This window comes from Manacus candei, unplaced genomic scaffold (genome assembly GCF_025592945.1).
Source record: "Manacus candei isolate 608988 ecotype Guabito, Panama unplaced genomic scaffold, ASM2559294v1 h1tg000012l, whole genome shotgun sequence".
In the NCBI taxonomy this organism is placed as follows: domain Eukaryota; kingdom Metazoa; phylum Chordata; class Aves; order Passeriformes; family Pipridae; genus Manacus; species Manacus candei.
The window spans coordinates 481,108-503,463 of record NW_026138060.1 but is presented as its reverse complement, the minus strand read 5'-3'; the positions used below and the strand labels follow the sequence as shown (position 1 = coordinate 503,463).

Genomic DNA, 22,356 nt, shown 5'->3' with positions numbered 1-22,356 from the left:
AAAACAACAACAAAAATTATATCTGTACTAAAAACATGCAAGAGAGACTCCCTGTAGTAAATCTTCATCTGCCATAAGCAGGCAAAGCTCCATTCCACTAAATAGAGGGATTTATTCTGTTTTAATATTACAATCAGGAAAGGTACTGTGCCCCTGTTTGTACAGACTGGGTGTACTATGCTCCTTCCATTCTGCTTCTATATTAACTGTTTTTGGGACATAAATGTCCATATCAAATCAAACCCAGCTTTCAACCTCTTCTGTGATATAAGAAGCATAAAGTGAAAATGTACTCTAATTAATGAGGGCAATTATTTTTCCTAGATATGTCACTGACATCACATAGGAAACACTTAAGTTCTTGTTCTGTTGACAGTAACTTATTACAGTTTTAAATAATTTTTTAAAAAAATTGTCTTGCTCACTTTGAAGGAAAAATTCAAGCTTCAGATTAATATCATGCCATATGTGTTTTTAATTCTTTTATCCATTTTGAGGCTTAAATTAATTTTTCAACTATAATTTGATAAGATTGCACCAACTACTGCATGTATTTTCCCCTTTATTCTTTTTTGAGTTGCATTGAAACTTTCAAGAATGCACTTGTCTCTAAGTCATGGTATAATGCGGGTTTGGTAATATCATGAGTGTTATATCACTTGTTATATCAGTTGTTAATATCATTCATGTCATGAGTGTGATTCTGTCTTTTTGGTACAGCATTTTACTCTTTTATTTATGCTGCTTAATTCTTCAGGTGGAATGAGCATGATTTATGTACAATCCACAGGGTAAATTGAGTAAATTTCTAGTTCACTTATTTTAGTCTTCTTTATATCTTATGCTGTTTAAAAAATAGAGCTCTGGTTTCATAAAGTATAAAAAATCAAGGTCACTCTGATTTCATATTTTCCAAAGATAATCAAGTTTTATTGTTTTATTACTGCCAAAAATATACTGAAAAATTTCAATATGAATACAATTAAATGAAAAATTTCTAGTGTAATAAAAGTTCAATCATTTTATCATTCCCCCTTCCCTCAATTTTTTTAAAATAGAGTAGGAAATTCTTACAAACAACTATATATTATTTATATGTGCAATTAATCTAAGTGGTGAAAAAAACAAACCGACAGAAACAGGTCTATATGAAAATTTAAAGTGACATTTAATTTGTATTTTGTCTAATCTTGAGATTTTTGTTACTTCCCTCACATGTCAGTCACCTCCTTTCACTACTATTAGAAAAAGTAAGAATTATGAATGTGTGTCCAATTAAGAGATTTCTTGTATAAATAGGAAAACTTTCCTGTATAAAAACTTTCCTGTACTTTTCTTATAGAAATAGGAAATCTTTGATGAATTACACAAAAAAACCCAAAAAACCACACCACCAAAAATCCCTTAACAAAACAGTTTTGTTAACACTGGAATTTATTATTCTTTGGTATAAGAGACGTAACCTGAAGAACTCTCTGAAAAATAAGAGTTTTTCTGGACTTTAATTTTCATTTCTGAATATGGTATTCCTATAGTACTTTGTCTAGCAAAATGCTCATAAAACTGGTTTTTATTTTGTAATAATCAACATTGTTCCCAATTGTCAGTGACAAATTTATGACTCCAACTATTATGACTTAAAATTAGAGAATTTATATGTGAGTACCACTTCTAGTGAATTATTACTCTTAATGAATTTTCTTACTAGTTTTAATAAAAAACTTGACAGCAAAGTGTTTTTAGACAGATGCAACTAAATCTTGCAAATTCATTATAAATGTTTTAACTGTAAATGTCTTACTGTGGATAAGTTAAAGTTTGAATGTATTGTGAATATGATACCAGCAATCATTTTTTTCAACTTTTAACAGAGAGGAAAAACACCAAAAAAAGACCTTAATTTACAAATGACAAAGCAACTGCTACACATTTCTTTTATTTTAAAAAAATCATGAGTATTGTTCTTGGTTCATATTAATTCAGGGCAAATATTGCTATTGGTTTTGGAGGGCAGATGTTTAAACCAATGTGCACATCTGTGATTAAAGAACTAGGGAAATTAAATGTAGAAGAACACAATGTGCTTTCCAAAGTTACAAATAGGCACATAGTTCTTGCAGGTTTTATGTCTAGATGTTATTTGCTCATTTGACCTTGTATGAGGAAACATTACGATAGCTGAGTGTACACAGGGAAATGCTTTCCACAGTACTTAATTGTCTTCAAGAGTTAATTCTGTTGTGAATGCTTGCAGTCTTTCCAAGTTAATTGTATATAATTCTGAGAAACATACTTAAATGTAATGTAAAAAGAAGGGAGTGGGAAGGAAAAGAAGGTATTTTTAGAGTAGTTCAGTTTAAAGAATTATGACTTTCATCCTCTTAGAGAGCTAAAGGGGGAATTTCCTCAACTACAGGCTATGGCCAAGACAACCCTTGACAGAGAATACAGGGCTATTGACATGTGGCACTGTGCCAAGTAGCACCTTAGGACACTGTCTTAATGTAGTGGTGGCAAGACAGCGAGCAAGTCAGGACAAACCAAGTCACATATATTATGTCCAGACTGCTTCTTGGTGTATCCTTGATACATCCTCCTACATCCATGCTTGATCTGGCTAACCCAAGGCTAGATTAAAAGGTGCACCTCTATGTGTATGTACAGAGGAAAAGGAAGAAGGGAAGGGTAAGTAAATACTAGATGCATAGCATAGCTTCATAGGTGAAGAACGTTAAAAGACAGGAATCTTGCATCTTCAGGGTATTTTGTTCTCAGAAGAGCAACAAATTAAAATACGGTATGTGAAGCAGGAATGAGGTATTCCATCTTCTACCTAAACATTCCACAATCAAGTATTAGAAAGGAAAAAAATATATTCGAAAAAGGAATGCTGATTTTATTAATCACAAAGTGTGTACTGGAATAGATGGTTTTCATTAGTGATTAATGTAGAAGATATTATAATGTTCTACATCTTAAGAAAAGAATGAGATTATGATGATGAAGACACATGAAAGTATTCTATACACCTAGAAGAAAAACTCTGAGCAGAACAGAGCACCTTCTTTCCTAAAAAGAACAAAAAATTCCTTTTACATATTCTGGTTACAGCCACTCACCTTCTCAATGGAAAATTTGGACTGTGCAGTTGTGGACTCATCAACGTTACCTATATGCCATTACAGCCCATGTTACCAGAAGAGATAAGAAGAAAGAATCTTCTATTTTCAATTCCTCTCCCAAATGTCCTTGTAGTCATTTTAATTACTCTTGGTGGAACGGAGCATCAGAAAATGGATTCACTGAGTATGAAAATCATAGGGAAAGGCTACTGGCCTGCCTAGCCTGATCTACTGAAGACCATGCACACTCAGACTGGTCTGCTAGATGAAGTCTGTGCATTACTGAATAACTCTTTCTCCTTGGTGCCAGGGAAAACCACTACAGATGTAAATATCCAGGAAAATATCCAGGTGGCGCAGTTCTTGTCCAACTCTGCATACACTCTTAGAGACTCCAGCAGCCTTTAAAGGTTCAACTCCATGTTCCAATCAGAGCTGGACATGAATGTGATTTTTTTAACCTTCTGCAAATACATAATTTTTTGTGTTTATAGTAGTCTGAAAAAAAAATTGACATCTACATTAGTAATTTGATTTCTATTATAGAAAAATAATTCTTTACTTAAACAGCAAGTCAATCTTGCCCTATCAGTTTCTCCATCAGCTCTATCTCTGAGTCTACAAACTCTAGATCACAGCCCTTCATCTTCTCTGCTGCAGCCTCTCTCTCTAAGAACAGTGCCATTTCTATTCTTCTCTTACCTCCTCCCTGGTTGCCTCTTCTTCCTAAGAATTAGTCTCCTTTCACATTTTTTTGTTTTTCCTTTACTTCTTGTCAGCTGAATGACTGCAGAGTGACAGAACTGCAGTGACACTCTCCATTCTCTATCCCATTACTCTTTATCTTTAGGCTAGGTGTTAGTAGGGTACACAGAGCAGAAATCAGAAAACTATTTATTCATTCAGAGGTGTGGATAACTTGAAGGATGGTTGCAGTTGAACCAGAATGGAGCAATGGTCAAATCTTTTTAAATGACTTCAGCTTTTATGTGAGGTATTACATCACTTGGCACTTCTCATATATAAACATAATTAAAACCATCAAGTATTTCTTACTCTTATTAACCACCTTGCTCATTCTTTTTGTTTCTCATTACCATTTCTTATTATTTCATTAAATATTCCTCAAAATAAATTTTGAGAAAATTAGTCTGAAATATTGAAATAAAAAAATTTTATCCATGGGAGATTCAGATATGCTGAATGAAATAATGATCAAGTTGGCATAATTCAACTGTTCAATATAGAAAATAAATGTTTTACTCAGTTTTGAGGATATTCCTGTTTAACTTTGTTTCTTGATTTTAAATCACTTTGTGTGAATTGCACTTTTAGCCCCTGTATTCCTATAATTTTGCAAGGAGAGATAGATTTGCTAAAATGAAACATTTTTCTTAATCAAGATAATTTGTTGTTCTGATTCCCTTATTCACAACTACATTAAAAACTCAATGCAGCTATATTACTACTGGTTAACATTAATTTTTTTCTACTAAATTTCAATGGAATTTGTTTTTAATTCATGCAATTTCACCAAGAGTATAAAACATGATAACTCTATGTAAACAGCTGTTTTACTTTGATATTTTAGACTACTGATTTTCTATAATTTTTTTCCTCTAAAGATTTCACATCTACATGAAGTCCTGAAAGCCTTTAAAAGTTTAATTATTCAGTAGATTAAAAATCATTATTCAGTACATTTGAAAAAGAGAGAGAAATTGAATTTAAAGTATCATATTTAATCATATTTAAAAACTTTGTATTTAATAAAAGTTAATCTTAACAAGGAGATTCCAATTTAAAAATGGTTCTGTTAATTTGTACTTCTGAAGAATATAGAAAACCTGTCTTTAGACTACTGGCTACCACATGTGATATGGACTAGATTCAGTATTAGGTGCAAGTTTGGTTTTCTCTGAGATAAGGTTGCCTTCTATAGTTTTGTCCCCCATAAATATTCAAACATTTTGAATTGGGTTTGTTTGGTTCGGGTTTTTTTAAAAGAGGCTACTGCAGGTTAATTTACGGATTGAAAGAGGTATGTTCCTATATATCTTTAAATAGAGAAAATCTCAAAGTTTAGACCTTGCAATATATGATGAGATATCTTAGGAGTTCTCTCAATCAATCTGACATCAGAATTGTGATGGAAGTATGGAAAAGATGTTTTGTTCTGTTCCTTTCTTAGTTAACATGGGGACTTTTAACTGTAACGGTAAGACTAAAATAATAAAAAAGCTTAGCTTTGACAAAAATCCCTACTATGTCTGGTACAAAAAAGAAACCAGAAAACATATCGGTCTGTTTTTGCAGTGTGGAGTGACAATTCTGTTGTGCATGGTTGTAATATTTACTAGGAGATGTAAGCAGGGAAGAACCATGAAACTTAACACTGAAATTCATAATTCATCCCCCCAAATATGTTGTAATGAAATTAATTACCAAAGTGAGTAGAATAACACTTAAAAAATATCCTATTCTGTGCCTAGATTTGATAATGTAAAAGGATTACAATAAAGTGAGGCAGTCAAAAAATAAAATCTGTCTAAAATTAAAATTGAGAAGCTTTTTGTTTGTTTCCTTGTTTGTTTTTAAATATTGTGGTATATGTCCACTCTCAACATCTGCACATATCTGGCATTTAGGTCAGCGATAGGAACATATATCATAATACAAACGGTGTATGTTTTCCCACTAAAACATTTTAAAAAAGATTTCAGCTTCTTAAGTGGACAAGTAAATTTCAGTGCACTGCTGAATCCTCAAACCACCAGGAGCAGAATGAGATTTAGTATTAAATGAGTGCCTGCTTTATTTAAAAGAGAAAAGAAATATCCTTTCATTAGTATAATCCCTAAAGTCAATAGTGGGACCTGCCCTTTCCCTTTTTCACAGTGTTGAGTAGAATTAAAAAATGAGTAAGTGTTTTGTAAATGGTTTTAGGACTTGGCAGTTTTGTACATATTTTGGGATTGAAATCAAAGGCACTGCACCATAAACTGAACTTAGACAACAGGATGAATTAGCCTTGATGCAGTGGGAAAAAACTGTAATTTTTATACCCACAGGCCATATTGCTAAATTGCTAGTCTGTTAAATACAAGAGGGACCAGGACTGGTTCCAGGGCTGTGGGGAAGTGTCAGAGGATGGTTTGCATCCCCAAATCTCAGTGGTTTACTTGGAGGCATGGGGTGCATTCCTAGATCATATCTTTCAGTATATACCTGCAAAAGGAATCCATCTCATCTGCTCCAAGATTGCTTGCAACGTACAATGTAGTGAGGAAAGTTTAATAAATGTGGATTAGCAGATTTTCTTTAACAGTACATTCCTGAACCAAACAAAAATACTAATGCAAACACATCTTGGCAGTCTAGTATTGCATCTTCGTCCTGTGCACTATTTTCTGAACTTTTATTCTCAGTGTTATGGGTTTTCTGCTTATTTTCCTGGTTTCTGGTTTATACTTTTACTGAGTTCAGTTGATTCAGGCTCAAACCATTTCCCAGCTCCTCCTCATGTGTCCTTAGTTAACAGCCACATTTCTTCTGTAGCTCCTGCCATCCTCCTGACTTGCCTTTGTCCATTTTGTGTGCCTTGCTTTTACCCATATTTCTGTAACCTCATTTTTTCAGATGAATGGCATTCATTCTTTTTCTCTGAGGAACAACTGAAGACTACATTCTGCAACAGAACTATTGCAGCTGGGAAGTTATTTTCACCAACTGAATGAAAACAGGCACAATAAATTATCTTCCCACCTTCCCCTCAGTTGCATTTGTGTGTGCATCTTCAGAACAAAGGCTTGTGTATATCTCTGAAAAAAAAGGTTTTTAAATGGACCAGTTCCAAAATATCTGTGAAATGCCCTAGCATCTTTCATATTCTGTGAATTGTAAATAACTGAAAATGGCTGGTAATTGAAAATATAATCTGGCACTGAAAAATGGCAGCTAGGAAGCATACAACAACCATATATATATATATATATATATATGCCATAAATATATCTGCATATATAGATAGATGTAGAAATACATCCCAGATATCTAAATATGTAGCCTTCTAGATTCAAATATTAATTATCAGAAGTTCCTATAAAGGTTATGTAATTGTACATAAATGATCATATTACCTATTAAAATTATTTAGATGGTATATCTACCAGAAACCCTCTTTCCCCAAATTATATATCCTATGAAAATTATTATCACATTTTCTTAATAATTTCAAAGCTTGCAATGCAGAAACTTCTCTGAAACCAAATGCTAAATTTCTTAACACTTACAGTCAGAATTGGACAGCTGTAAAAACTGTATGCTCAAACATATTGTCTCTCAAACTACTTTACTTTGTCTGTCAGGCAATCATTGAGATGACTGAAATGAATAATTTTTCCATTGTTAATTTCTCTGTTATAAGGGCAGCAGAGATGACAGTAAAACTCTACAGCTTCAGAATGCATAAATTCCCCAGCTATCCAAAAAGACAAAAAACCAAAATAATTCCTGGTGAAAAACAATGCCAAGATCAAATCTTGAATTCAAAATGGGGAACTACAGTCAGTTTAGTACAAATGCACATATATGTGCAACACAATAAAATTTGTTTACCTATTCCTCCAGGATTACCTGAGATTTCCCAATTATTATTTGTGATATACCAGATTCAAAAGGATTTTGGGAAGCTGAAGTGCTTCTTTACTGCAGTGATCTTATTAAGAGGAATTATCTGCATTTCTGCTTTGTAGTAGGTATTATCTCTCGCATGGTAGAGATAATAGACTGAATAGACTTATCTGTTTCTGACTGGTCATCTATTAGTAAACTGCTGAGAGCCAAGAAAGTTTGTAAACCTGCTCCACAGAGGTCAGTGCAGTCACTGAGATATTATCAGATATCTGAGGAGATATTTTTCATATTCAATCTGTGCTAGTCCCTAGTTAGTTAGTCAGCTTTCTGGAGGAAGAAACAGCTCTTCACAGGGAACTTCATTGCATGTAAGATCTGGGTGGGCCGTTGGCAATAGGAGCTGAAGAAGATTTCAGGTTTCTAATAGAGGTCTCAGTTGTCCAAAGATCCAGCAACTGTGTCTTCATTTTTCTTTAGCTGTGTGCTGCAGATATGAGAGCTCCTGGTAGTTGTTCCATGTGTCCTTGGTGTACATTATTTTTCATTCCAAAAACTCAGCAAGAAAAGGTAAGTAACTTCAAACTTACTATTTATTGAAGCAGCAATTTATAGAGCTGTTGTAAATGGTACACCACTTCCTAGCTATGTGCATATACAGTTGGTGACTTATCCTAGTGCCTCCATTAGAACTCTCTATTGTGTCTGATTCGGAGATACAGTAACACATCTGCAGTCAGATCACAAGATTAATGCAATATTGAATATTACTTCTCTTACACATACAAGAGCTTTAATCTTTTGTAATTAAATTTTTATTTGATTAATTTTTAATCATATTCTTACTGACTTCCTGCTATATTAATGGTGCGGAATCTACAGTCTGGGGAGCAGCACAGAATTTTATTAATAAGCCCATTATAATGGCTGAGAGACATGGAAGCCTCACAAATCAACTCAGCAGGTGGGTTTTGCCATCTTCAGCAACTCCCTCACTGCCCACTGCTCCTTGGCTGCCTGTTTCCAGCTGTCATCCCAATCAAAAACTGAGTAAAGTGCTTGGCTGGTCTTTCCTGAAGTACTGGGGGAAGCTGGTAGCACATTGTTCTTCATTCTTTACCTCTTCCTGGTTGTCTGAGAAGAGAAAATAATAAGCAAACAGTTCATATTCCTTCCTTCTCCCACTCAACTCCAGCTTAAAGGGACCTCTAACATCTATCAGTTGTTGGTGATTTTTGAAGGCTCAAAGGCCAGTCACTAGTGGAAAACAGCATACTCCAGGGACCTTCCCTTTCCATGCCTCTCCCCCGCACCAGGAAAATGAAGAAAAAGCAGATTTGGAGGACAACCCCTCTGTTGGCCTCTACATGCAAGATGGTTCTCCAGGTTGGACCTATTTCTGGCTTGTATTGTCATTATCTCCTATTTATTAAGGCTGGCACTTTGTCTTTCTTGGAATAAAATTATTTGGATGTTTCGTCGTTTCGTGACAAACGTGCACATTTCACTTTGCTGTGTTATCTACCATGGCAGCACTGTTGTCTTGCTAAAGTAGGGCATCTTGGGATCTAATTTTATATTTCTCAGTACTCAGATGAGCACTGTAGATTATGTTCAACATATTTAAATCCATATGATATAGCATTATGACACAACACCTCTGTTCAAAATCCCATTATAGTCTCATTATCTGCAGTGATTTCATTTGACTAGTCCCTGTAAAAATGTATCCTTTGAGATGGTTTTCCTTTTTCTGTTGGCCCTTCATGCAGAAGAAATGCCTCACATTATTTTAAGGTCATTTCATATCACATTGTATCTAATTCTTCCTGTCAAACTAATTTAAAAACAATTTGCATTCACTTCCTATTTATTTTAAAACATTCTCCCTGCAGTGTCTTTGCTGCTGCTGCTAGGCATTCTTGAAAGCAGAAACTCTATTAAGAATATTTCTGCAATGTCCTCTTCATTTCCTGAAATCCTCAAATTCCACTCTTGTTTCTGAAGTGAGTCATCCATTGTCTAAAGTGTACTAAGCACTCATGCAGCTGCTATTGACCCGCAAATTTTTACCTAAGCAAAACAACCACCAGTGCAGCATACTAGAGCAGTTTTTACAAATTTTGCTTTGGGTCTTGCTTACCTTTGACATAATGTAATTAAATTCTGATGCATGAAAATGCTAATTGTATTTATTTTCCCATATTTGTAAAACAAGTCCCCACCAAGTGGAATGCAGTATACCATGAATTCTTCTCATACTGGCTAACTATGCCAGCCTCCTATTAGTTTGCACTGATAGTAGAATCGGGAAACATTGATGGTTTAGAAAGGTTTTTAAGTTTTGATGGTGCAGTGTAATTAGCTGTATCTAAACAAGAATTAAGAGCAATTTAGGATTTGAGAAATCTTGCTGTGCAACAGAATGACATACTAATTCGATTTACTTTTGATTAAAGATCAATATAGAAAAGAAACAAATGCTAACAATGAATAATAACAATAATAAAAACTACAGAGTAACAGGAGAGCCTGGCTCCAAGCTGGCACTTCCCACTAAGACATCCACTATGTCAAAGCAAAGCTGCTAGGCTGGCACGAAATGCAGATAGCCATAGAGATCAATGCATTTCAAGGATGAGGAATACTGCCATGTAAATACCCCTTCAAGGGAACTTTAATACTAAAAACAGCAAGGAATGTATGTCTCACAGTCATACAGCACAGAATGGAACAAATCCGGGGCCAAACTTAACTGTTGTGACATGGAAACATATCTGTATCTCTAGGGAAATATCTGATGCAATAAGAGATAAAAGATATGAGATGACAAAAAACGAGTGAGGGCTTTGAGTTAGGTACAACGAAAAGCATGACAGACATCAAAAGCTGAAAAATGAGAACACGATCTCTAAATATTCAGTCTTTTAAAAATAAAACACGGATAAAGTTCTCTATGTTTTTTTGCCATATCTTCGGCTATTGGACAGAAACACAACTGTGCTGTGTAGTCAAAGGCAACATCAGTTCTTTGTCCATCTTCTCCCTTTTACTTAAATTTGGACACCTCGGAATAGGGCTACTCTGAATCACCTACATAACCTACAAGCCCTGATAAAGGCACTAGAGGAAGAACTTTTTATCTTTCAGCAACTGAGGATCTTTATGTAGAAGGGAAAACAAAACAATGTCATCTATTTAATTTTGCATTTACTTTTGTGGATATTCCAGAAAATACTAGCTGAAAAAGTTTTGTTATTCTTTGTGGGGAAGGGGTGGAAAATGAAGTTAGGAAAATGTATGTATTGCAAAAAGTTGTGAACTTTCCATTAAAAAAAATGGAATGTACCTTATTTATTAGATGTTTATTTTACACTTGAATTGTTAGGATATTAATGCATATTTTCCTTAATTGCCACTGTGTCTCAGGGGAGCTGCAGTTCACTTGATTTATGACAAAACTTCTTCTCTGGTCTGGACTTTGTGACTGGTCTGTGACTACGTCATCACAGTGATCTGGGTTTCTCTAACATAGTAAAATTTGGATTAAGTAATTTGGATGGGTTATAAAAGACTGAGAAAACATAACTTCCTTAGAACATAACTTACATAACTTTTAGAAGACACAGTGTGGACCTTGGTGCCCACAGTGGAACACCAAACAAAACAGCTTGAATCAGAACTTCATCCGAAAGTGAAATGTTATTTATTATGCTACAGCTCAAACAAGATGTTTAGACAATTCCAAACCCCTTTCTTATTTTTCACTTGCTTTAAAAAAAGGTTACTGTCTTACTTTTCAGGCTAATTTGATGTATTGAGAAGCATTTTAAAATATTATGATATTAAATATATAATATCATAATTTCTAGTGGGATGAAAATTCCACTTTTTACCAGGTGCTATGGCCTCTGGAGAGATTCAGGCTGATGAGTTTTGTGATGTCAAACAGCTGCAGATGAAAATATGAAAAACAATTGACAATAATTAAATAATACAAATGTCAAACTACAAATTTGAGACAAGCATATAATTATCATGGTATTATTTCAAATGATTTTATGTGATATTAAATACCATTGAATTGTCATATTCTTAACAAAGTCAAAATAGGAATATACTAATCTGCAGATTTATATTTCAGACAGTAAAAGAACAAAATAAAATGTTTGCTTAGCATGAACAAAGTTCTGAAGCTTTTCTTTTTTTTTTTAAATGTGAAACTGCTTAACTGAAAAGAAGCTAATTTATTGAGATCACTCCACAATTTAGGGTGAACAATTCATAGAAATTACACAATTGTAACCTCTTTTCTTGTGTATGAATTATGTCAGAGCAAGCTGTGGAATTTTGAAGTGTACCTGTAATTAAATGTATTTGCTGAACAACTATAAACCTGCAATTTATTTGCAAAAGCTTTATATACAAATTCAATATTCAAAATTCAAGCTGCTTCATTAGGTCAGTCGGCACATATTTCTATCTCAGAAGCTTGATTCTTCATATCAAAAATCTGATATGAAAAATTCAGAATTTGCTTTTTGCAAATAATCTTAACTAATATGCTCAAAATTCTTCAAACGTTGTTAGTACCTCTATTCAGCAGAATAGTTACAGAAAGCAAACAATACCCTGCTCAAATTACTAAAATGTCTATGTACCTTTCCAGTGAAAGGAAACTTCATTGGTAAACAGAATCTAACATCATAAAAGAACAAACTATTTACTTACTCAGCCTTTGAAGAAAGAATGATATTAATGACATACTTGTAATCTATGTAAATACCTTAAATACATATGAGTAACATATGTTGCTACTCCTACATATTTTTTCTAACCAAACTAATTACTTATCTAAATTTAAAATGTAAAAGGAAAGTATATTTACTTGTGGAGGCTTGATGTATTAGATTTATCTGCATTATTCTGATCCCTAATTTGGAAGATACATTTTTCAGCTGCTAAGCTATACTTGATTAAGGAAAGCTGCTTACCCAAGCTTTTTTTTCAGTGCCTCGGAAAATACTAACAAAATAATTCAGCCATTGCTTCATTGGGAATTGCAGTGCATACAGGTAATAAGTATATGGAACTTATTCTCCTACATCTTCATTGTCTGAGTTGCTTTCCTTTTACTTGCAGACTTATAGAACTACAAAAACCATGAAAACTCAATGCTAACTTAAAAGTGCAACCTCTGTTACTTTAATATTTTTATACTGTGTATCAAGGCATTGTTTACATTAGATAATAAAATGGAGATGGGGCAGAAAACACACCTGTGAAAGACTTTCTACACAAAAGGATGAACACGTAGTTATTTGCACAAAGCATTAGAAAATACCGTGATATTTTATTATTAAAAATGCTGCTGAAAAGTTTATACATATGTGTCCAGCCATATATATCTTCTATCATTACTTAAGGCAAAAAACAAAAAATTGCAAAACGATAACAGAAGAAACCATTGAACCCTGTGTGCCTCATAAGGACAAGAATATAAGCCTGGGAAAGTACTTTTGTTTTTCTTTTACAGTTTCAAAGTATATTTTGATATCATTTTTATAGAATTCTATGAAGACCCTATAAATCTGTTCCCTCTATAAATCATACATCAGTCCAGATGTATCAAATTATTAAATCAACTTGATTGTAATTACTTTTAAAAGCTAAAATTATTCACTTACAGGAACTTTTTTTTACCCAAATGTCACAAGCCTGACACAGTACTGTACATATTGCTAGCAGAAGACAATTGGAAGTACTAAACAAATACTGTAATTCACATTACAAACATACCCAACTGCTTATGATGTCAAGCATCATTACCTTTTTTTTTCTTTTTTTTTTTTTCTTTTTTTTTTAAACCTTTTTTTAAGAGTTATGAACTGCTGCATCTCAGCTGAGGCATTAAATAATTGGTGGAAATGGCCTGGTATAGAGTCAGCATTTATCAATATTATGCAATGGATCAGTGAAAAAAACAAAATAGTTTTCCATTTCCTACTAATTGTACTTTGAAGTTGCTGTTTTATCACATTCCAATCTGAGCTTCCAGATCAGATTTATAGTATGTTTACTAAAGATAAAGGATTGTATCAGCCACATGTTGCATTTTTATCGTGTCATTAACTTTTCACTTCTTTCATTGAGAATTTGTTTTATTGCCTACTAAAACAAGGAGTTGTGCAGATGAATAGACCTCAGTGAATCACCTTGTCTTTGATTTTATTTGTAGGGGCAACTATTCCAAGCTATTTTATTCAAAAACAAAAGGTGTAGAAAACAAGAAGAGGTACAAGGCATCTTGTATTAGATACTTATGGGACAGATGATATTTATGCAGTGTAGTTGTGGAATAATAATAGAAAATACATCTGGGATAATTAGGTTCAAGTGCAGACCAATTTGTTTAAAGATCTTTGGTTACTATCAATGATAGAGTAACTTTCAAAGACAAAATATAAAGCAATCTTCATCTGCGTGAACTGATTTCTAGCTTTTCACATTCAAATCAGTTGTTTGAATCAAACTGTCACATTACTTTGTTTGATAGCTCTGCTTGGCCTCTGCTTTTCTAGTGAAGGAAGGGCCAAAAGGAATAACCAGCTAATAATTTTGCCTTTTCTGAGACTGATGATCTCTGGGATTTTCAATTTTGTTCAGATGCAGAACAGCTGATGATCTCTCTGCTTCTCTCTCCATAATATTCTTTGACTACAGGACTACTGTGCAATAAATCAGCAAAATAAGCATTTTGTGACAGGTACACTCTCAAGTACAAATCAAGATACTGGGTTGAGAAGTTCCTTACACACTGACCATTCTGAACACTTTGAAAAACAGTCAGCCAACCAACCCTGCATTTCCCCACTTTCAAATTGTAGTTTTATATCATTTAGCAAAACTAAGGAGGTGTTTTATCAGCTGAGATTCTACTGCAGCTGCTGGTGAATATAGAGTTAATTTTCCTCAGAGAAGGCTGACCAAAACACAGGCTTTCATTGCTTTTGTCAGGGCACAAAACTCTTCCTAAGGTATCACAATAACCAAGAACTACAAACTGGACTCTGAATATATATTATTAGATGTTTCTTGGTTCAGTTCAACAAGTATAAAATAGTAATTATTTTCTTTTGCGTTTTTTTTCTCTTCATTTTCCAATCCATTGTTGTGTTGCAATTTAACAAAGGCTAACACAAAATTAAATTATAGAAAAAATGTTTCAGAAAAGAACAACAATCTCCTATGAATACTTTAACATGCATTAGTGTAACCTGTAAGAGAAAATACGCAGGTCACACAGACAACTGTATCCTCTGCATGACACCATGGCCTTATATAAATGAAACATGTTAGAAAAAACTCATGGTTTTTGTTTACCACTAGTAATTAAGAAGGAATTCCTCCTTTGGTCTTGGAGGAAACAGAGGTGATATGACTAATGTATATACACATAGGTCACAATCGAATGCACAATCTTTCTAAAAGCTCTTTTCAAACTGAAAACATCAATAAAAGCTGCTTTTTTTGTTGTTGGTTTGTTTTTAAACTCACAGCTATGTACATTTTTACAAAGTTTCTTTAAATATAGTTCAGGCTGGCAAGTCATCTCTTTGCGCAGAACTATACGTATTTTACTGCATAGTCAGTCCTCCTCTTTTTTTTTATTTTTGTTTTTAATAATAAAATTCTATTTTCCCCATCTGGATTACAGCTTCATATGCTGGGTAAAAGCCCATGGTGATGTCTTTGTTTTATCAATGGCCATTCATGGTATGGCACATAAAGAATCTTTTTTATTATTTTATTTATTATAAAAAACCAAAACAAAACACCTGTACAGTCACTGGCTCTGTGTTCCAGAAGACTCTGCTTTGCTTGTTACACTTAAAACACCATTTTAAATTACTTCTTCTGGCCTCAACTTTCAATCAAAGTGGCTGAGATCTTAAAGCAGTATCGCAACAGCAATGTACACTTTTCACATTTCACAGGGTTTGTAGTCGATCTTTAATATCAGTGAGTTTCTGTGGGAAGGATCAGTAAGAAAATAATGACTGTCCTTCTCTATTACTTGTTTTTACTTTAGATTTTGACAAGGTGTTCAATGGATGGTATTATAACTTTTTCCTCTTCTTTTTTTTCTTTTTTTTTTCTTTTTTTTTCTTTTTTCCAAGTGGCTTGTGAGGGTAGAGGGGGAAGGGCTGAGCTATACCCTAGTGGTCGAATGTCCATGGGGCAAATTTGTACTGTTTTGTCCTCCACTGAAGGTGTTGAAAGTATGCAAAGGCTGCATTCCTGTTAAGGTATTTGGGATCATAGTTATGGTGTTGGGTGTCATTAGCGGGATGTCATCTGGGGACCTTCTCAAAGTGAGCGTGTAGTCAGGTGGACAGGTTAGTCTCAGTGTGTCGTGGGCCTGCAGCGACTCACACTCATGGTCATGTTCTAGCTGCTTCATCTGCAATGACATGATCTCTTCGTTCTGTATGTGTGCTATATCATTGGTTGTGTTCCTCTGGGGGCTGGGGCGCCTGTGAGTCTCGTGACGTCTCTTGTCCTTCTTGTAATACAATGCAGCAAAAGCTAAAATGTTGAGGAACAGCAAGGATGCCCCCACAGCAATGGTGACGCTCAGCTCCGTGGAGTAATCTCGCTTGTTTTCTATCAGAACCGTCGTATCTTCTGGAGCTGTTTTATGGGTGTCTTTTGAATGTTTGGGGTTGTTGGCAGGTGTCATTGCTGGGCGTTTGGTGGCTGGCCACAATTTACCAGGAGAACGTCGCGTCACATAAGGAAATGAGGTCATGTCAGGAGGGGGGACTTTAGTTGTTGTGGAAACATACTGAAATATTTCATTCAGGTTATGAAGGTGTGGTACGAGCTCCAACCAGAAAGCAACTTTTGTTGCTCGGTAGTGATCACGAACCCGGGGTTTCAGGCCAATATGCAGATAAAGTTGGTCTTTAGGATTGTATTTGGACCAGGCCACTTCTTCAAAACGGTTGGGTTTTGTGTGGATGAACTTTGTGTCCTGTGGAACAGGTTGATTTGGATCTCTAAAAAAACAAAACCAGACAACATTATAGTTATTAATCTACCCCATCCCCCCCAAAACAGACAAAAGCAAAAAAACCCAAGTTAATGGATTTGCAATACTTAAAGTAATCTAAAAACAGAAGCTAAAAAGCCTTCCCTAAATGAAGAACAGCTGCTAATAAATAATCAAAAGAAAATTACTTACTGTACAGTGCATTTTTTTACATGAAAACAGAGAAAGGATAGTGTTTCAGATCCCAACAGGACATCTGAATTCTGTGATTCAGTATCATACTCCGAAGAGTATGTCTTAGAGATATACTGTATTAGAGAAGTACTAATCACCTCTCCCCATAGTAAAGGTGTAGGTTCAATTCTTCTCAGGGTTGACACTTTCTCATTTAAGGTACCACTACTTCCACTGCTATAAGTAGTAAATATGGGCATCTAACTCTTATGGCAATATTGGAAGTCCATGTGAATACAGGAAATATTAGCTGTATATATTACAAACAAAAACCTTTAAAACACGAAGTAGCAGGGCTAATACATGTAACTGGAAACCATTTATCTCTGTGTTCCTTTACTGAGCTATTAGTCCTCCTTCATTCAAATCTCTGTGCTGGCAAAAAACCTTTGAACTATTTTTATTTTTATGTTGCAAATCTTTCCATCATTTGCATTAGCAGATAACTATTTGAAAGTTCCATGAGATCATTGCTATGAAGGAACTATGCTTAATGGTCATAGGACAGCGAGCCTTAACTCTGTCTCACTTTATGAAGATGAGACATATATTAGCTGAGATCAACAAGTTTTATAGTACTTAAGTAGTAGTAGAGATAGGAGTAGTACAAAACTCAGATTATTTCAACATCATCAAGCCAGATATTTAATCAACATTATGCTTTTTCCATATTTTCTTTTTTTTCATTATATGTTCAGAATAAAGACAAACCATTTCATTTATCTATTTGTCGGTCTATCTATCTATCTGTCTGTCTATCTATGTCTTTTTATCTTTTTATTTATTTATTTTTAATTTTATGTATTAACAGTTAGCCAAGTTGTGTTAATTCTGAACAAAAAGATAATTGCTTGGGAATTGTTCATCCCAGTTCAAACCAGAGGAGTAATATTCACTTCCAAGCAGTACAGAAACAGATGTATGCTGCTACTTTGAGGGATTCTAACATACAGTGAAGAAAAAAATAAAGCTTTTCTTTTGTTCTTAAAGAACGGACTGAAAGATTTGGAAAATCCAGAGGAGAAGATACTGTCCCTATTCAATATATCTACTTTTACAGAAATTTGGGGTTCAATGCATAAATTCTAAAGCAAGTTAAAAATCAACAGGATTATCAAAATGCAAAGCACTTTTCCTGTCAGAAACTCTTACATTGTCCCCCCTTGCTGTTCTGATTCACAGCACAAAAGACTCTGGGAAGGGTCCTATGGAAAACAAATTCATTAAGCTAGTTTGGGTAAATGAGTTGCATTTGATACACAGTACAGGAAACGAAGAAGCTGAGCACTCATTTCAATGAGCAGCCAAGCTGGATATGCATATTTTTTCTTTTTTTTTTTTTTTTTTAATGGCCCTATAAAAATGTCAGCAGATAATTATTTTCACAACTAAACATCTTTTAAAATTGCATTCTCTCTGTGGTCCCTTCCAACTTTTCCCGTTCTGTAATCCTGTGATTCCCTTCCCCTACAAACAGCCTGCAAAACAAGTAAATATCAATCTCCCTTTCCTCCTCTTCCATTCTCTACCTCCATCTGTCATTTTTAACTATATCTACTAGGAGCAGCCAATTACGCTGCCGCCTCCTCCAAACACAAGAGAGAAAATAACATTACATGAGGGTAGGCTTGTATTTCAATATTTGTTTACATGACTCTGTGGGGGCATGAAGCTGTCCCTTGAAACAACGAACAGAAAAAAATCAGCCAGTTCTAAAGACAAGTAATTTCTTTTTTGTGGGTATCAGAGCTCTACGACCGACACTGACTGTAGGGTTGATTACTTAATAAATGAATAAATGGTCTCAATATTCTCTCTGAATTTGGAGGATAGATATCTAAATAATTATTTTTTTAAAGAAAAGTGAATAACTAAGTCCAGTCCTAAATAGAGGATCTAATAATGCATGGATCTTGGTCTTACAAATTAATGACAATGTGCGAAAAATATTCAGTAGATATAAACAAGAGAATGTTTACTTTCCTTGGTCTTTCTCATATGTACACTGTAAAAAATTAATAAAGTCATAAGGTTACAACTTATAACTTGTTAAGCTTTTTTCTTGGGTAGTTGGGCAGCTTCTCCTGTTATGAACAAGTTTCCAGTTTTATTGGTAGGCATGAAACATAAATGTACAGAAAATCATTACTCCTATCAAATCAGCTATTCAGCAAAACTCTTATCTGTTATTAATTTCAAATTTCCTTTTTCCTTTTTTAGCCCCCTCACATCACCTTTGTGCTTCTAGGTGTTCTTGAGGCTCAAATGTATAATGCATAATAAAAGGTTGCTAGGAAACCTTCCTTTAAAAACCTGCTGCAATCATGATGATAACAGTATAATATGAACAATATATTTTCAGTTCTGTACTTCTTCCAGTAATGACTCTCATAGGAATTAGATAACTTGTTTCCCAATGCTACACGTTGTTAGAGAGATTTTTTTTTATTCATGCTACTGTTATAACAAAATTAATTATTATTATTGTTCATTTTGCTCTCTCATTATTTAGTTTTACCACCTTTAAAATTAAATTTAAACAGTTTCTCCAACAGAAAATGTTCCCATCATAGGATGTCTGAACTTTTTTTCCATATAACAGAAGACAATAAGATGGTCTTTCTTGTCTTATCTAAGGTATATTTTCATTAATGTGCAGGATAATCCCATTTCACCTGTCACTTTTTTTCTCCCACTTTCAGTCTGCACTGATTTTGCACAACTTAGGATGTTGCTACATATTGTCATTTAATTCACACCTCATTGGCTAGAGACGTGCAATCAAAGCATTAATTTTTTCTCAGGCAATATAAAGTAAATGTGCCTGCAATGGATGCCGACTGAAAAGCAACACACACTCCTGTTCACAAGGTGGATTAGCAGCTGATCTGAAGGGCAAACGAGAGTCCTGAGTATTTCATATCTGCTGATATTGTCATGAGAAGAATGATGGATTAAGAGGTCTTTTCATAATCCATATTCCATACAACATTGCAAAATACAACTTGCGTTTTAACCACTTCTGCAAAAATAGGACAATGGAACTGTTATGTTAATGCACTTAAAGTATTTTATTATTTGGGTCCTTCTCTAATTTCATTGGAGAGCAAAATGTCTTCACAATTACATACTGAGTTTTTCTGTTTGTCTCCAAGGCTCTGAAAGGCCCTTTGATAATTAATTTTCTTTCACTACTACTCTTTCCTCCTTATGGGAAGAAAAAAAAAAGAGGAGAGAGAAAAACTGACATTTCTTCATTCTTCTGCTGATTTTTTTTTTCTAGTGTCACAATACTAATAATGACACAGACAGTCCTGCCTGAAGGACTTTTACGCAGACATATCTTCCCTTACTTCCTTTCCTCACTTATTACCAGGTCCCACTGTTGCCATGCTCCAGTCAGCTATTATAACCACTAAGGAAAGCAAATCATAAGCACACTGTTTTGTTCGACTAATACAGATTTGCCATTGGAGACAGTTATTTCTTCAGACAAAAACATCCAAAAAAAAATAGTCTCATAAAAGAGTTCACTGAGAATTGATTTGAAAATATACTTTTATAATTGTAAGTTTAATCATGCTTTCTATTAGAGAACCAAACTGAATATAAAACATAGACATTCTTAATAACTCAGAAATGTATGAAAGTTTGTGCTTCAGAATCAATGGTAGTAAAATAATTTGGGAGTTTTTATCTGAAGTACAAAGAAAACAAGGGTATATCATTTAGACCTTTATCTTTCCCAATACCAGCGTAGGTAGAGCTGGATGAATGGGAGCAAAAATAGAGTACTGTAATTCTTCACAAAGAGGGCAATTTTTAGAAACCTGATAGATGTCTCTAATGACAGCATGGCTTTGTGCATAGTCTGTGAAACTTCAAATCCTTCTTCACAAGAGTGTAGCTGACAGAGTATCTGTGAAGGACTGGCACACAACCCCTCATGTTATTCACTCTCCCCCTGCTGATGTATCTGCGAAGGAGGTAACATGGCCCTAACTAACAGAACACTTGGCACATAAAATTACCATTACAGTTAAGATAGTACTACTGGCAGCAGACTGAAGCTCTAAGTGCACCTCTTAATGAAGCTCTCACATATAATTCTGCACAAAGTGGAATTAAAAGCTGTATTTTCATGTCATTTTTGTATTCCAAATGCAGTATCTCACACCCACTCTGTAAAAAATTGTTGGCCTGTTTCTAAGGCATGTTAGAAACATATTTTTGAAAAGGCAAAAAGAAAAAGATTGTTAAGAATAATAAAAATAATAATAAAAGATTCACAGGAAGGTAGAGAATGAAGGATTAGCAAAATGCAACTTCAAGGCATTAATTTCAAGCACAAAGTACCTGCCATGAAACACTTCCTTTGTCACCTCCTATTTGCTAGCTTCAGTAGCTGACTTCAAAGTCAAACACAATAAAAACACTGGGTCTTATGTTTTGATTTTATAAGATTGACCTGCCCTCCAAACCCAGCCTTTGCAGTAGGTCCACTGAACAGTGTGTCTCTTTTTAGGAACGAGTGGTATGTCATTAAGAGCCTAACACTGTCCATCAGAACGATGAACCACCTGAGCTGTAATTATACAATAAGTTCCTGGATGCAGTCTCTGTGGGAGAATCATCAAGATTAGATGAGTCTTAGAGACTTTTAAATTAAATAAATATATCTACAGTTTTAATGTTCAAGGCTCGCCTACAGGGAAATGTGTAATAATAAAATCTTTCAGTTAGATTTTTCATATTTGTTGCCATGGGTACAAACACAAAGCAAGACAAGCTCTATCAGAATTAGGATGGGAAATGATCAATTAAAAATGGGGGGGGGGGATCCCAAAGCAGAGCCCCCAACAATACAGTCTTGAACTATATAAGTCTTTTTGAGAGTTGGAGAACCTGAGTCACTGATTCCAGATTGCACGAGTGAGTAGAGAGGAGAATGGTTACTCCAGAGATCGTCTTTGCTCTAGGCTTGAGGTGCTACAACCTTCTCTTTTCCATTGGAGGAACCAGAGATGCAGAGCAAATGTAATCTTAAGATATTATTTACCTCCAAGTATTTTCTTGTACTCTTCAGAAAAATTAATCATTGTTCATATAAGCAAAAAACCCCATCGAGGTAATATATATTGTGTTGCTCTTTTCCTTTCCTTGTGAAAACTGAAATTTCACAGCTAGAGGTCATTTCTAGTGACAAATCTTTCAAACTGTCTATAAAGGAGTGAGTCTGTAATAGAATATATACCCCATTTCTGTCTCATCCACAATGGGAAAGTTTCAGAAATGACTAATGAGTCTCCCAAA

At 34.5% G+C, this 22,356-nt stretch overlaps 1 protein-coding gene across 3 annotated transcripts in view; it reads right to left on the bottom strand.

Moving 5' to 3' along the window:
- Positions 1–13,087: 13,087 nt before the first annotated feature.
- LOC127466979 (neuroligin-4, X-linked) overlaps positions 13,088–22,356 on the bottom strand; it is a 179,732-nt gene continuing 170,463 nt past the window's right edge. For all 3 annotated transcript variants that reach the window (XM_051778411.1, XM_051778413.1, XM_051778412.1), the window contains one exon: positions 13,088–16,816. In XM_051778411.1, coding sequence (XP_051634371.1) covers positions 15,967–16,816 — 850 coding nt within the window. In that variant the 3' untranslated portion in view covers positions 13,088–15,966. The remainder of the gene's footprint in view (positions 16,817–22,356) is intronic.